At 35.5% G+C, this 18205-nt stretch overlaps 1 protein-coding gene across 1 annotated transcript in view; it reads left to right on the top strand.

The window, feature by feature from the left end:
• The first annotated feature begins 17772 nt into the window (after positions 1 to 17772).
• LOC138703305 (proteasome subunit beta type-2-like) overlaps positions 17773 to 18205 on the top strand; it is a 34827-nt gene continuing 34394 nt past the window's right edge. The window contains exon 1 of the mRNA XM_069831085.1: positions 17773 to 18005. Within this exon, the coding sequence (XP_069687186.1) occupies positions 17915 to 18005 (91 nt within the window). The 5' untranslated portion in view covers positions 17773 to 17914. The remainder of the gene's footprint in view (positions 18006 to 18205) is intronic.

Genomic DNA, 18205 nt, shown 5'->3' with positions numbered 1-18205 from the left:
AAATATCAAATAAAGAAAATAAATAGTACGCGCGTGAACTAACCAGCTGACTGTGAGACGGGACCTAGCAGAGACAAGCAAGGCCAGGAGACAAAACATGTGATGTTTCATCTAATAGCGCATAGCTGGGCTAGCTTTATCACAAGTTTTCATAAACACAGGAGTAAAGTGACGCCCAACGCTCGCTTATCTCCAGTGCGTGCGGTATATACTGCTCCGTTCAAGTCTAGGCGTGTGAAAATAATTCACTTTGTCCGCCCCTGTGTCTTGCTCTTATCTGTGTTTACGGCATCCCACTCCTGCACTTAAGCACGGGAAGGAATCGAACGTCCGTTATGCGCTCTTTCTTTGACATCACTGCTCTAAGGGAATCTCCCGATTGGACCTACAAACAAAACTGAGCAAAAACACTTCTGATTCAAGGTACGAAATCCTATGATTCATTGTAAAAACTTTGCATGCCTCATATATAAAAAAAAAAAAAAATTTCGTGCGTGTGTGCGTGCGTACGCGCGCGCCTGGAGACAAGCAAATTGCCTGAGCTATGGAGGACGTCGACAATTAAAGTGCTCTACAAAGGGAGATGAGATACAACACTACCGGACGCTTATAGGGGCAATGCTCTAGAGAATGCTGTTTTCAAAATCTTCACCAAAGTCATCACACAAAGACTCTCGGAACTTGCAGGAAATGTAATCCCAGAAGAGCAATTTGGTTTCCTGAAAGGAAGATCAATGCTCCGGGCTGTCACAAAATTATTACACGTAATTGAGGAAGCTCTACGTCATCACAAGGGGAAACGATACGTAGTTTTCATAGATTATAAAAAGGCCTTCGATCTGATAGATAGACACATACTAGTTACAAAGCTGGAGACCAAGTTTGGTCGGAATTATCTCACTAACATAATAAGGAATATGTTAGAGTATAATGTGGTGAACATAAGCGACAATTTAAGGACATCAAGGCCCATCACGCAAACAAATAGTGTGTTGCAGGGAGATCCCATCAGCCCCCTAGTCTTCAATCTAATGACAGCGGACGTGATAGAAGCAGTTCGCGGAGGTGGACAGACGGACGTATATGTGTATGCGGACGACATGGCCATAACAGCAGCAAAAGTGGAGGATTTGCAATCGTGCTTCGATAGATTGAATGACTGGGCAAATAACAACAGACTGCATATATAAACACAGAAAAGACTAAAGTTATGATATTTCGCAAAGGAGGTCGGATATCGAGGAATGATATAATCCAGCATGACGAAGAGCCACTAGGAGTAGTCAACTCATTCAGATACCTCGGAGTGACCTTCCAAACATCAGGAACCTGTTTTACTATGCATGTAAAGGAGAGGTCAGTAGCAGCGATCAGGGCAATAAGCGACATAAAGCACCTAAAATTACTGTCGTTGGAAACAGCAATGGAGCTATTCAGGGCGAAGATAATCCCAGTACTGACGTATAGGATTCAAATTATTTGGCTGTACTTAAAGAAGAAGGATCTAGAGATGCTAGAAAGTGTTAAAGCCACCTTCCTGAAGAGAGCTCTGGGAACGTCAAAATATGCACCGTCGAGGCTGATATATATATATACTTTCAAGGGAAACCTTCCTGATAGAAGACCTCAGAACGGACTACTTGCTGTCATCTACCAGCGGCTACGAGCAGCTTCTAACGGAAAGAGAAGAGAAAAGACGCCAGTTTCCGGACGAGTTCTACAGCACCGGGACCATGATCGTTGCTTACGGGATTACACAAGCTGGCGCATAGCACGATCGAGAGTAGGTCTCTGTGAGTCATGACAATTTCTGCCGCTAGGTTCGCCTCTCTGCCCTATGAAATGATGAATAGTACCATTACAAAGCATTGTGCATCGTGAAAATAGTTCGATTAATTGTGCATTACTGATTGAGTACGAATATTATAAATATGCTAAGCATATTATAGTGTTATTTGAAGTTTGTTCAGCTAAGTTATATTCGAAAATTGTCTGTGTTTTGCTATGTGAAGAACTCTGTACCAACAGGTCGTATCTTTATAGGTTAAGGTAAATGTCGAAGTTCTCTCATATAACAAGCAATGCTATGTTAAAAGTGGCGAATTGCATTTTCCGACTCTCGAATGATGTGACCCGAAATGTAAAATAATTTAATGCATTGTTTCACTTACCAAGCATTACTGATATAGGCCTAATGAAAATGTAAAATAATTTCATGCATTGTTTCACTTACCAAGCATTACTGATATAGGCCTAATGAAAATGTGAACGACGTGATGTAAACATTGAAGATAATGTTGTTACTGTTTTCCCTTTCTCTTTTAGAAAATACCGACAAAAGTAATGAATTATCTTCATGCTGTACTTATTAGGTAATTAATGTGTATTTGTCTGTATTTTAGACCTGTGTATTGTTACGTAATTATCAGTGAATTAGGTTAGAGAACTTAACAAGGTTAGTATGAGATTAGGTAATGCACCTCAAACTGTAACTAATAATGGCTGCTGCCGAAATAGGCTGAGGTGGTTATCGTGTGAAACAAATTATATCTGGAATATCTAGTTTTATTATATACGGATACGTAAAGTTTTTTTTTTTTTTTGTTTTAGCTTGTGTTTGTAATTTTGTGAGGTTATGTCTAGCCTAATTTCTTTTTATTCTTGTATCATTACCAATACATTAATTTATTTTATATTCATTTCAGGTGTTACATCTATGGTGGCAACTCTACTTATGTTAGGATATGAAGTAACAGTATATATTCAACTTCATCATTTGCTAAAAATTAAAGAAAACTGTATGTGTTCGACTCAGTCCATCGTCATTTCTTCTTATGTATGTGAACCACGTTCGTTCTAAAAGTGCTACAATAAATGAACACTATAGACAACGTGATGGAACAATTTACAAGTTACTGTTAAAATGCTCAACATTTTCAAGTGGTGCTATACCCATTGTTTCAAAATGTACATACATATTTTTACATTTCTATAAGAGATGTTATAAATTATTTCAGCATATTTGTAAATTCTTCAAAATTAATTCTTCTAATTAATACCATAAAGTAATGAAATAATATAGTCTAGGCCTATATGTGATTTTATACTACGGTATTGATGTTGATCTTGGTAAATTAATCCAATTTCACAGTGTTGTCTTTTGTATTGTGGTTCATAACAATTATAACAGTATGTACGTGGAAATGTTTTTAAAATAATAAATTCTAGTTCATGATTTTAAGTGGTCGTTTTAATGGGAGGTTATATTGGAAAGATGATCACAAATGGATAATTTACAGCAAGATACAAGAGCTGAATATAAGTGAGTGTTCCGTTGAAAGTGAAAGTGAAAATTTCGTTTTACAAGAGCTAAATAGGCGTACACGCACTAAAATACTACAGCGTTTACTATTACTATGCTCAATAGATTAATCAGTAGGCCTATAGAAATGTTTTCACCACTGCAAGAAAAAATCGCGCAATAATTATACTTCTCAGTTATTGTGACGTCCGTATTTTTTTTTAAAAAGAGAGGGAAAAGTTAGGCCTTCTTGCAAATGCGTAATTATGAATTCAAAGAAATTAAAGATAATGCAGTACTTTAATTAGTTGCAATATCTTATTTAATAACAATATTAATAATATTAGTGCGTATATGTAAGATGTCAAGTTAATTTATTTCCGGAAATGTTTGGTGTATGAACTGAAGTACAGAGCAGACAGTCCCTCAGTTTATATGTAATATGTTTTAATATCAAGAATGACAGCCTTTTATTGTAATATAATTGAGGAGTAGAAGTTTGCAAATTACGTCTATTGTCCATAAAATATTGTACGAAGCATTTAATAAGAAATGATGAGTCCTTTAAATGTCCCAAATGTCAATGTCTTTTAAGTGTTCTGCTAGGAATATATAGGGCAGAACAGCCCTCCGAGCGGCGGAATTGGCATTACGAGGGAACCACTTCAGACTCGTTTTTCAAGCTCTATGCGCCAGCTTGTATAATCTCGTAAGCAACGACCATGATAGACAGAAACTGCATGGCACCAAACCAACCGTTACGACATGTGGTGACGAGACTATCAATCCATGGCTACTACCACAGACTGTGCATTAGATCAGGCTTCCATACTGCTGACGGAGATTGCGTGTGCAAATTATGTGATGAACTATGTCGGCAATATCACATACTAACGTGTAAGAGGGCAGAAAAATCAATAACTGACATAGGAAAAGGTGATATTTATTAGTAACTCTGACAATGCACACATGTGCGCATTTCTCTCTTATAAATAATAATATATAAATCAAGGTGATTCGAAACCAAAGATTACTAAAATGTTACTCGTGCTTCAGCGCGATTATCTTGTTCTGGAAACAGGATTTAGCTCCTGATCGCGATCAGGACGGTGATACATTACAAACCCGATCGCGATTAGATCGGTAATCGCGATTAGTGCCTGTAGTTTGTCACCAGTATTACGAGATTATACAAGCTGGCGCATAGCGCTTGAAAATATGGGCCTAAAGTAGTTCCCTCGTAATGCCAATTCCGCCGCTCGGAGCGCTGTTCGGTCCTAGATATTCATAGCAGAACACTTAAATGACATTAAAATTTGGGACATTTAAAGGACTCATCGTTGCTTATTAAATGCTTCGTACAATAATTTATGGTCAATAGACGTAATTTAAAAACTTCTACGTCTCAATTATATTAAAATGAATGGCTGTTATTCTCGATATTGAAAGATATTACATATTATAAACTAAGGTACTACCTTCCTATTGTTCAATTCATACACCGTACCTTTTCGGAAATTATGAAAGAAACTTAATATATTTTACATGAACACTATAGTTTACCCTTTTCACGTATTTATTATTATTATTATTATTATTATTATTATTATTATTATTATTATTATTATCATTTCAATGAATTAAGGTACTGTATTATCTTCCATTTCCCTGACTTCATAATTTAATTATTTGGGTTATTCACGTGAATATTTATTGTTGTTTTTGCATTGATTTCCTTTAAATTTATTAATTTTGAGTAGTGACGTTGTTGCATTTTGAATATAATTATTTACTTAAGTAGTTTAATAGCGGGCCTAACTTATCCATTTCTTATTGACGTTGAAGTGTTATGATTTTTACTAATGCAAACAGCAGTCACAATTCATGATTAGTACAATTGTGAGATTTTTCTTGCACATCTTGCAGTGATGAAATAAATATCTAATAGGCCTGCTGATTAACCTGTAGTGGATAGTAATAGCAAATGCTATGATATTTTAGTGTGTGTAAACAGTTTTTAAATTAGGAGTTAGAATTAAATTAATTAGGAAGTCAGTCTGTAATATATGTGATTAGAAATGGTTTTCGAATTTGACCATGTCCCAAAACATAAACAAATATCTCAGGGACGATTTTTTTTTTAGAATTTTGCCGCCCAAGGCACATGCGCATCTGCTCTCCCCGATCCCCATTTCATTTTTAGTACCGGTAATGTCTGCATCTTGCTCGCCTGAGCTGTTTTCTGTCGTCACTCATGACATGTCAATTTAATGAAAACATAAAGTAAAATCTTCGGTACACCATGCAGTGATAATTGTGCTTCATCAAAACGAATAATTGTAGTAATTATTATTTATTCATTGCTTGTAATGTCGTAATAATATTTGATTTGACTGGGAGCATGAGGGAAGTACGTTACACGAAACTCGGCATCATAGGCACAGTTATGGTGGGGCATGGGGGACACTGCCCCCCCCCAAACTTGTCTGAACTTTTTTTTTTCTATTAACATTATAAAATATTAAATGCAAAAGACTTTTCTTCCTTTTGTTTATGATTAAGTTTCTGTGCTTAAATTGACGAATTAATGTCTTCAGATCACGTGTCTAGACTTCAATAGTTATTTTAAATGACTGAATGTATAAGAATTTCCATACCTCGTTTTAGAAATGGAAGCATTGTAATGTTTCTTTTGCAACAGCCTGTACTCCTGTGTTAGAAGTCTATAGCGGCCATCTACTGAATTAGGTGTTAGTGAAAAAACAGCATGTTAAAGGAGTGAAAATTTTCAGTAGTTTTCATAGTCCAAAGATATGTTTGTGAAAATAGCCATTTTCCAGGAAGATGGTACGATGGTAGCATTTACAAGTAATATCCCATTCATAAACAAAAGCAAGAAAAGTCTTTTGAATTCAATATTTTGTAATGTTAATAGAAGAAAAGAGTTCAGACAAATTTGGGGGGGGGCAGTGCTCCCACATACCCTCCCATAACTCTGCCTATGGTTATGCCCTATTATAATTTGTCGTGGACCTACAGCTGAAGCCCTATACAACTATACAACTCGGTCCGAAACATCGTGGGTATGGATGTAACACTATAAGAAACATGCACCCCAAAAATACTTTTATTAAATGATCATATTCCGATATACTGTATCACAGTCACGGTCAAGCTATAACAGGGGGGTAAGTAAATAATATTCCCCGTAACCTCGTTATATTGGGATTATATTGTTTTGCTTTGCCCTCCCCCCGCCCCCCAAGGAAACGGTTCTCTCTCCGCCTATGCTCGGCATGCTCAACATTAAAATTGCATTGCTGCGTATGTTGTATCCTGAATAATGCAAATCGTATATGTGTCAATATTCAGCAGTAATAATTAAATATTGTCGTGGAATATTTCGCCACTATAAATGATGATGGTAAATTAGATTAGATTAGATCTTTATTAGCCGAATAGAATTACAAGCATTCATGGCTTCGTCAGTACACAAGAAAAATGACATAACATACAATATAATACAAAAATAGACTTAATTCTAAATAATTTTAACAGTTTAATATTACGTGACTTGCAATATATATATATATATATATATATATATATATATATATATATATATATATATATGACAAGCTTGATCTTCAGTCTCCACTGTTCTATCTAGTATCTTCTCTTTTTGCTTTTCCCTGTCTTTTCTTCAACTCTGAGTTACCTGAAACATAAATGGTCAAGGGCAGTATCAAGAAACGTTAAATACTAAAATTTTAAATTTAGATATTCATTTGTGCAAAATGGCATATGCGTTAATAAAATGTTCTTTACCTCTTTTTTTAATTTTCTTATGTTAAGTTCTTTGATTTTCTGTGGAAGTTTATTATATAAATTGCTGCCTCTATGTGATATGCTGTTAAGACTTCTGGTAAGCCTGTGGTAATTCAGATGTATGTTTTGGGATGTTCTGGTGTTATACTCATGATAGGTTGAATTTGTTTTAAAGGAATCTATGTTTTGATGAATAAAGCACACTGTTTCTAAAATATATATGCAGGGTACAGGTAAGATTTTTAGTTCTCTGAAAATTTTTATACTTTCAGTCCGAATAGGAACTTTTTTGATGATTTTGAGTATTCTTTTCTGCAATTTGAGGACTTGTGTCACTTTTGGAGAAGATCCCCAAGTAATAATGTCATATGATAGTATTGAATGAACATATCCAAAATAGACTGATATTAAAAGTTCCATGGATGATATCTTCGCAAGGACTCGAAAAGCATAACATAAGCGACTCAGCTTCTCAGATGTTGTATATGCTTATCCCATGTTAGACTGGAATCTATCCATATACCTAAAAATTTAGAGCATTCTACTTCCTTAATTATGGTATTACTAAGAACTATGTGAATCTGGTCAGTTGGATATTGATTGAAAGATACATAGACAGTTTTATTTACATTTAATTTAAGCGTATTATTTGCTAGCCACTTGTCTAGTTTCGTTGATGTTGCATTAATTTTCATTTGCAAGTTCTCTTCCTTATTATCACTCAGTATTATGTTTGTGTCATCTGCAAATAAGACAGTTTTCCCTTCAGTTATATTTAACGGGAGATCATTTATGTATAGGAGAAATAATATTGGACCAAGAATTGAGCCTTGAGGGACACCATGGGGCATAGGAACGGATTTTGATTTTACTGAGCCAATTTGTACAACCTGTTCCCTATTGCTTAAGTACGAGATGAACCAGTTCCCTGCTAATCCCCTTATGCCAAATTGTTGTAGTTTCCAGATTAGAATTTCATGATTAACCATGTCAAATGCTTTGCTAAGGTCCAGGAAAAGTCCAACAGTTTGTTCTTTATTGTTTTTAGCATTGAGGATTGATTCGATAAACGATATTACAGCATTATTGATTCCTTTACCTTTTCCAAAACCAAACTGAGAATTTGACAGTATATTATTATATTCTAGGAATGAGACTAATCTGTTGTACATAACCTTTTCAAGGATTTTCGAGAACCCAGATAATAGGGATATAGGCCTATAGTTCTCAATATTTTGTTTAACTCCCTTCTTAAAAATTGGGCAAACTTTTGCTACTTTAAAGATCTCTGGAAATTTACCAGTGACTAAGGATAAATTACAGATGTCTGTCATTGGCAGAGCTAGAAGATTATTACAAGCTTTTATTACTGCATCCGGGATTTCGTCAATTCCAGATGCCAGGCTACATTTTAGGTTTCCCATTATTTTGTGAATTTCTTCTGTGATTACTGGTTTTTAAAAAATTGTATTTTTATTCCCTGTATGTTGAAAGGTTGGCTGTGGATTCCTTGTTGATGCAGGTTCTAAAGTTTGCGTAACATTTGCAAAGTAGTTATTAAACACTTCAGCTAATTTATGTGAACTCTTAATTAAGCTACCATTGTTTAATAACTCAATATTGACTTTTGCTGTGTCTGATTTTTTCCCGGTTTCCCTTTTTACCACATCCCAAATTGCTTTACTTTTATTTTCCGCTCTCAAAATGAAGTCCTGATTGTAATTTAATTTTGCCTTATGGATTACTTTTTTTTAGGATGTTACAATATGTTTTATAATATAGTTTGAGATTTAAATCATTTCTATATTGACATATATTATGCAATTGTCTTTTCCTTTTACAAGAAATTATGATTCCTTTCGTTATCCAATTTTTTTATTTATTCATTTTGTTTGAAAGAATAATTTTTTAATTGGAGATGCGATATTGAAATAATGTGTTACAGTGTTAATGAATTCCACTGATTTTTCATTTACATCTGTTTTGTTAAACACATCAGACCAGTCTTCTTTTAGGAGCATAGATTTAAAGTATTCTATGGGGAGACTGTACTGAATTTTGGTGAAAATTTCGAAAATGAGATTTTAGCTCTCTTAAATACTTTTATATGTTAAGAATATAAATATGTAAAAATAAAACCTAATTTTTGGCTGTAAGTGTCCCTTTTTTTAGGATTTTTGACAGCTGTGCATAGGTCGAGCCACTCCCCCTTTCGTTTCTTCTCTGCTGTCACTGATATAATGCGATATATCTTTGGAACTATGGGGAAAGAATTTATAAACGTACTCCAGTCGTGTAGGGAATTGAATATTTGTGCTATTGGCGACTCTGCTGACTTCGTGCCTAACTTCAGATCAAAACCAATTTAATTGAACAAATTCAGACTTTCTGCATACTGATATTTAACAAGTCATCAATAAATCTCAAATAAGACTGTAATATGCTTGTTATGTTTATAATCTTCGCACTTGATCAGTAATGCAAAATTAATCAAAGAATTTTCACGATACACAATGCTTAGTAATGGAACTATTTATCATTTAATAGGACTACTCTCTCAGTGATCAAGAGATAAAAGTCGCCCTTGAAGAACTTAACTATCCAGTTCATAAAGTAACGAGACTCCTAGGGAAGAACAAATAGCCCACTCCACTTTGTGCAATAGAACTAAACAACAATGACCAAGGTAAATCAATACTAAATCTCAGTCGCCTATTTTACAGTGTAGTTAAAGTCGAAATCAGACGCCAATCCAAAGAGATTCCTCAGTGTACAAGGTTCCAAAATTTTGGTCATACTAAGAACTGCTGCCAACTCGAACCACGCTGCGTACGATGTCTAAGGCTCATCATTTCTCTCAATGCCCAAATCCTAAAACAATACCGCCTAAGTGCGTTAACTGTCAACAACAACATCCAGCTAACTACAGAGGCTGTGAACACTATTTACAATTGAAGGAAAAACTCTCACTTGGTGTTCAGTTAAGACAAGAAAAACGGACTCATGTTCCAGAATCTTCGCAAGCATTACTTCAACGCACAGAAGATTCTCAACATCAAGTAAATCCTTCAATGTCTCAACCATCTACGTCAAAATTTCAAGCAAATTCTCGATCTAAGACGTATGCAAATGCAGTGAAAGGATCCCTTGATCAGAGTCACCGTCGCCCTATAAGTCAACCTGCTCCAGAATCTTCCACTTTATCTCTCTTAACCGATCTACTCTCTAAGGTTATTCCGCACATTATCACTTTATTGGTGCCATTCTTGTCAGAAATTAAAGATTACTTTATCTCTTCTCTGTCATCTTACTTCCAGAATGGCAGCAAATAATAAAATTTCTATTCATCAACTCACTATAATCAATTGGAATGCTGATGGTATTAGAATGAAACGATCTTCTCTGATTGCCTTTTTGTCAACACATAATATTATGATAGCCTGCATCACAGAAACTCACCTTCTTCCAAACGAAGTTTTCACTGTTCCAGGATATAAAATATATAGATATGATAGGAATGCTTCAACTGCATCTGGTGGTGTTGCCATTTTAATTAAGCGAAATATTACACATCATCAAGTCCTTCTTCCTTATACGTCTGATATAGAAACAGTCGGAATCAAAATTAAGTGTCAAAATAATCATGATTTTGTTTTATTTTGTGCTTATAAGCCCCCAAAATATCTGCAAATACTGCATACCTTGCTCTTTTATTTCCCCCAGTCGGTTCAACACTTCTTGTGGGCGATCTAAACTGTAAACACACATTATGGGGATGCGGAGTATCGAACCCAAATGGACATCGTCTTTACAACTGCATTAACCTTGGTCTCCATATTCTCGCACCAACTGAACCAACACACTATCCATATAATCCCGCCAATCTTCCCGATATCCTTGACATCGGAATTCAAAAGAATATGCATTTACCAACTTATATTGCATCATTAACAGCACTTGATTCAGATCATTGTCCAGTGTTGATTACTTTCCAATTGTCTCCTAATGTAACACCTAAAGTGCAACGCCTTATTAATGGTTTTGTTGATTGGGATAAATTTCAGTTGACTCTAGACTCAATGTTAGTCACAAAATATCATCCACTAACAGCAACAGGTATTGACAATGATGTTCAACATTTTACGGACACAATATGCTCATGTGTAAATTATTCTACAATGTGCTCCAAGCGGCCATTAACGCGCTGCTACTTACCATCTTCCACACTCCAATTAATTAAGGATAAACATCGTATTCATAGACAATGGCAACGAGAGAGGCAATCATGGCAGCGGAAGAAGCTGAATTATCTCATACGATTAGTCAAAACCAACGAGTTAGATACTATAGAGAGGCTAAAGATCTCTGATAAGCGCTCCCTGCGGAGGCCAACAGTACTATGGATCGTTCCCTAAAAAACATGGCGTCTATAGTACCGCCAGCCTCCGCAAGGAGTGCTTATCAAAGGTACACTGTAACGAGTTGGTACATGTATTATATTTTTCAGATAATTTAAACATTTCGCTATAGGTTTTGTAAAAAGCTGATTTATAAATGAAAAAGTAATAATTAAGACTTTAAAATTTCCAAAAATGTCTCATTCCCTCGGATTTAAATGAAATGTACCGTAAATCATAATATTCGTTGCTGGATAATTAAACCCTCTCAATACAGGTACTATTGCCGCAGAGAATTATAAGACAAGACGGACTGAGCATAAGCGAAATATCTGTATTAATAAGTTTGTAACATCAAGAGTTTAGTATTTATTGTGTTTATAGGGCCTACACCAATTTTCTTTTTATTAATGCGTTAGGGCTCTTTTTGTTACCAAAGAGGAAAGTTAGCACTTGCATCACACACAATTTGTCATTATTGTTCAAAATAATGTAAGAACAGTTTTATTCTGCAAAAGCCTCTATTTAGTTGCGAGACACGTGTGAGATCAATGCTCGTTTCAAATTATATTAGACTACACGATGTCTCCATCACGCGACAATATTTGTTTCAAACTATATTAGACTACATGATGTCTCCATCACGCGAAAAGAAGTGTACCTAGCTGTGGCTCCTTTTGTTTCTGATAACAATGTTAATCGTAAGTATCTTATTGTTTCAATCAATGTGGTGAGTTATGAAACTTTCTATTAGTGTCATTCTTTAATTATTATGTTGCATGCTATGAGATTATTTGTAGTTTTAATAATTTCAGTTTTCAAACGTTCTCTGTGTTAATTCCAATTTCAAATGAATTTTTCTCAATAACTTAATTACTGGATATTTTTTTAAATTTTCGCCACTACCTTTCCTATATTTTACTCCTATTAGTTACATACGTCGTCTCTCTTGAAATCACCTGGTGAGCACTGAATTACAAGATTTCATATTAGGTTAGACTAGCTGTAAGGTAATTAAATTTGTGAGGAAGTCAAAAAATTATTTATTTTTCTTCTGCCGATTAAATTCATCCGTCTTTAGGTGCTTTGCTTTGGTTGCATCGAGTATAGCTTGTCATTTAATATCTGGGCTATATTTAGTGAAACTAATAAAACATAGGCCTACAGCTGTTATAAAACGTAAAGTTTTGTGTGTATTTTACTTTTTACTTATTAACATAGTCTTAATATATAACTCAATTCACAATAATACTAACTTCATCACAGTCATTTCCTACAACATCCGAGCCACGCCCCTTTGTTTTGACTAACCGAAACATGGCGGACCAATGTTCAATTGTCTTCAACTTTCTGAGGTCTTTGTCCTCTCTATAGTATCTAACTCGTTGGTCAAGACATATCTTGAACAACATCGCCTGCAGTAATATCAGTCTTACTTATCATCTCTATCTGAAGCTGATAATACTCTTTGGTACGCTACAAAGCGTATTCTACGCGAGCCAACAGTCATCCCGACACTTCGGTTAGACTCTCAAGTAGCCACAGACACAGAGTCGAAATGTAACTTGCTTGCATTTCATTATCAACATGTATTCACCCCAAACGAGAATAAAAATGAAGAGACTACCTCTGAATTAGAAAAACTTGCTTGCATCTCATTATCAACATGTATTCACCCCAAACGAGAATAGAAATGAACAGACTACCTCTGAATTAGAAAAAGAACTAATAGAAATTATTAATAAACCGACTGTGCCAGAGAAAATTTCCTATACTTCTCCACAAGAATTGTCTCACTTCATTCAAAGGCTTCCAAATAAAAAATCTCCAGGCCATGATCTTATATCCAACATTGTACTAAAGAAGCTCACCAACAAAGCTCTTACTTACTTGACGATAATTTTCAGTGCTGCCCTTTTAATTGGGCACTTTCCTCGAGCCTGGAAGCTTGCTGAAATCATTGTTTTTCATAAGCCTAACAAACCTAAGCACTTGCCATCAAGTTATCGACCTATTAGCTATCGAAATTGTTTGAGAAGGCTATTCATCATCGCATTTGTAAATTTACGTTCCAAAACAAGATAATAGCAGATTTTCAGTTTGGCTTTCGTCCAAAACATTCTACAACACACCAACTGCAAAGAGTCACTGAATCCATTATAAAAGGCTTTGAAGAAAAACAGTATACTGCCACTGTGTTTCTGGATATTGCCCAAGCATTTGATACTGTTTGGCATGATGGTTTAATGCTAAAATTATATAGAATTGGTTTTCCTGACTATCTTACACGCATCGTGAAAAGTTTTTTATCTGAGCGTCAGTTCTCAGTACGTATAGATGGCATTAAATCAACGCTTCGTCCAGTTTTAGCCGGAGTACCACAAGGATCTATACTGTCACCACTTCTCTTCAATATCTTCACATATGACATTCCATGTTTACAACCGTCACACATAGCTATGTATGCTGACGATACAGTTCTCTTTTATTCTCATAGTAACCTAAATACTGCAATCAGCACTCTTCAGACATCTTTACAGGAGCTGTCTAAATGGTTCTCTGACTGGAGATTACTACTCAACATTACCAAGACAGAAGCTAAAATCTTCTCTTTAAGGCCTATTCATAATCCACCTCCTTTGGTTCTTCTAAATGAACAAGTTACATGGCTCTCTAGTCAAGAAGCTGTCAAATATTTGGGAACGTTTTTAGACACGAAACTTACATGGAATGCCCATATAACTCGCATTGTTACACTAACCTCTTCTAGAATTCGAAAATTATACCCTTTGGTTAATAGACGTTCACAAATTGGATTGGACTGTTCAATGCTACTCTACACCTCGCTTGTACGACCTCTTTTAACTTATGCAGCGCCAGTGTGGGGGACTGCAAATAAGACACACATGCATCGCCTACAAGTTCTCCAGAGCAAGTTCCTGCGTACTGCAACAAATGCCCCCTGGTTTGTAAGAAATCAACAACTGCATCAAGAATTGGGAATTCTTCCACTAGAACAGTACATCCATTCAATGTCAAAATCTTTCTTCAACAAACTTCCTGGTGTTCCTGGAGCTGTGACATATAACATTGGAGCAAGATCTTGTCAGCCATCTCGACTTAAAAGGAAACTCCCTCAATACATCCTTCATAGTGGTACTGACGACTCTTCATAATTTAACACAGAAAATCATCATATTTTTGTTCACATAATTCACAAAAATGTTCAATTAATTAATTTAAATTAATTAGAGGAGCCTTTAGAGCCAACCTCAGCATTATATTCTGCATGTGATATTCCATAATTTAACAGTGGTCTGTATAGCAAGTTTGCTGGTCGACCAATATTAAACATAAAAAAAATAATAGGACTGCGAGGCGAACCTAGCGGCAGAAGTTGTCATGACGCTCAGAGACCCAGTCTCGATAGTGCTATGCGCCAGTATACTATATATAACGTCTTTGGCGCCAGCTTGTATAATCTCGTAAGCAACGGTAGTTAACAAGGCGACCACAGTGGGCAGGATATCTACGAGCCCCTACCACGCCGTAGCGGAAAAGTGAGAAATATGTTCCCAGATTGAAGCAGCGGAAAGCCGCCATTTGTTTGGAAGAAAACGCGCGGGATTTCGAAACGACTATTTGAATATGCGTTGTATTGCTTATCCGAAAGCTGAATGTTTTTATTTACAGAAACAATACATCCTTTCCGATATACCTTTAATAGCGTCTTTTTGCTGTCAGCAGAGTTGCTAGGTTTTCTGCGAGGGAAATCAGGATATCAGAAGCTAACTTAAGACATTAGACTTATCATCACTTTATCATAAGATTTATAGTTGTTTTCTGCAAAGTAGTGTTTGCGTGCTTTTAATGTAATATTCGCCTCCTTGAGAAACACTAAAATACGAAGGATACACAGTACCGTGAATACTACAGGCTAATTGTTTTTTTCTTTTATTAACCACGAATATGTTTTAACCATTCGCTACTAGCCTAAATTAACTTTGCAACTTTTCTTTTTCGGATCCGGTACTGCAACAGTACATTTGACGATGAATCCATATTTAAACATAGTTCACTAAACTATATTTTCTGATTCAAATTCCGCAGTTTACGCTATTGTTTCATCAACGTTAGAAGAAAATGGAGAAGGAATATTCTATACCAAAATCAAGTTTCTAAAACAGAAGACAAAAATGTCCATGTTGCTTTATAACGGATACTTTCTCATTGTGTATTGGAAGAAAATGAAAATACAGACTTTCTGTCAAAGAATGAAACCACAATCCAACAAATATTTCATTCTGAGATTCGTATTATCCAGCAAAATTTTTCATAAAGAAAAATTATAAAGGAACAATATTAAATAATAGCAAAAAATGTAGTGAAAATAAATCTTGGTGTGAAAAAAAAAATAATAAAATTATGATTGATAATTCTCCAAAAAGAACACCAGTGGCTAAGTGGCTATCTTTAGAATAGCGACAGGACATGACTAGCAGGACATCTCTTCAAAATTGGAATTCATACATCAAATTGATTTCTGTACAGAGAGGATTCAAGCACAGTCTAGTATAAACAGTCACGAGCTCAATACGTAGTAAATATGCATCCATAGATAGTTGTTTTTTTATTATAGTACCCTCATAAACTCAAGCTTCGTGACTTGCAGCACATACTAAACTGCAAAGCTATCAATATATATATTTTTTTATATAAATGTGGTAATAATACAACAGACGTTTACTTGTTTATTAGAAAACTAATGGAGAAAATCTATTCCACTGAGTATTTCATTAAGTCATAATTAATTAAAATAAGTAACAAACACTAATGTAGCAAATTGTAACGGCATGGTTTCATTTAAGCCAAGGCTGGGCAGTAAGAGCGGATTCTACTCTCTCACGGGGAGCCATATGGTTTCTCTTCATCCCCTTTCTTCCCCGCCGAACACCGCGCAGCGCTGATTCAGTGACTGATGATAGTTGTTTTTTTATTATAGTACCCTCATAAACTCAAGCTTCGTGACTTGCAGCACATACTAAACTGCAAAGCTATCAATATATATATTTTTTTATATAAATGTGGTAATAATACAACAGACGTTTACTTGTTTATTAGAAAACTAATGGAGAAAATCTATTCCACTGAGTATTTCATTAAGTAATAATTAATTAAAATAAGTAACAAACACTAATGTAGCAAATTGTAACGGCATGGTTTCATTTAAGCCAAGGCTGGGCAGTAAGAGCGGATTCTACTCTCTCACGGGGAGCCATATGGTTTCTCTTCATCCCCTTTCTTCCCCGCCGAACACCGCGCAGCGCTGATTCAGTGACTGATGAATATTAAGCGTCCCCGTTTAGAGTCTGGATCCGCTCCCGATGCCTAGCTCTGATTTAAGCAAATGCATTAACTAGCTAATCTTTTATTTCTTAAGTGTTTATAAAAACGGAATATTTTAATATTAAAAACAGTACAGTTCTCACATTTGGTTCTTTAGTAGCACTAGCACATCCTCAATTTTCTTTATCTTAAACTGAGGAGTAAGGCAATTGCCTCCCTTGTCCATCTTAAACTTTTTGTTACTGCAATTTACAGCACTGCACACATTGCCTTTATTCCGACGCATGATTAAAACGTTATTATAACATCTCGAGTCCCTTAGACAATATCAACCCTACGACCTGTGCCTTGTTTGCCACTTGGGCGCTATTGTCGCGAATGTAGACAAAAAAAAAAGTATGAAGTTGCACGACTGTATGTATTAGACTGTACAGACCACTGTTAAATTATGAAATATCTCATAAGAATAGCATGATGAGGGTGGCTGCAAAGGCTCCTCCAATTAAATTTATATGGTTAACAACTGTTTATTTGCAGTTGAACACTGAAAGCAGTGACGTTTCACGTCTTTGCTGAAGCAACTATCGGGGTAATTTATATCCTCAAGAAACACAGATCACACAGAATTAAGGTATTTTTGTGTGCTTCGTTTAGCAACACTGTCCAGTGTTGCCAATGAAGCGGTTTTCCTGCTAGATCTAGCGTTTTTCGGTGTTAGTTTAGCGGGTAAGATTTATAAAATTTGTATTGCTGATATAGGGATTTAACGGGTATTGTTAGCACTCACAGCGGGAAAATAATATAATTTTGCATTGACAGCCTAGATCAAGGATTGACAGTATAGCAATTTAGCGGTTTCTGCACGGCTTTCTCAGCGGATTTTTAAGAATCGGGTTGGCAACACTAACACTGTCGTGAGACAGCGAAGTAGCGTAGTGACAATTGAAATTAGAGTTGTAGAGTCATCTCTAAATTGGAATGTGGTTGTTATTGAACTAAATAAATAATTTTTAGTTATAATCGTTACACTATCAATATTGCAATGGAGTGCTTGGTGGGAGTAGCATTTCGGGACTTCGTTCTCATTGCTGCAGACATGACTAATGCTCATAGCATTATGGTTATGAAAGACGGTAAGTTCAAGAACAAGCATTCACAAGGCGTATGTTTTTACTAATGTTTATGAGTTGGATTAGTTTCCAGATTTCATATCGTCATCGAAATACAAGGACTCTTAACGACCATTTCATTTTCCACCCCTCTTTTTCCAATCTTATAAATTTCTTCTACAAAAGGTTGGATAGAAAGTAATGGCAACAGTTCGATAATTCTG

Source organism: Periplaneta americana, chromosome 7 (assembly GCF_040183065.1).
Source record: "Periplaneta americana isolate PAMFEO1 chromosome 7, P.americana_PAMFEO1_priV1, whole genome shotgun sequence".
Lineage (NCBI taxonomy): Eukaryota > Metazoa > Arthropoda > Insecta > Blattodea > Blattidae > Periplaneta > Periplaneta americana.
Note: the sequence above shows the minus strand (reverse complement) of the source record. Positions and strands in the feature narration are given on the sequence as shown.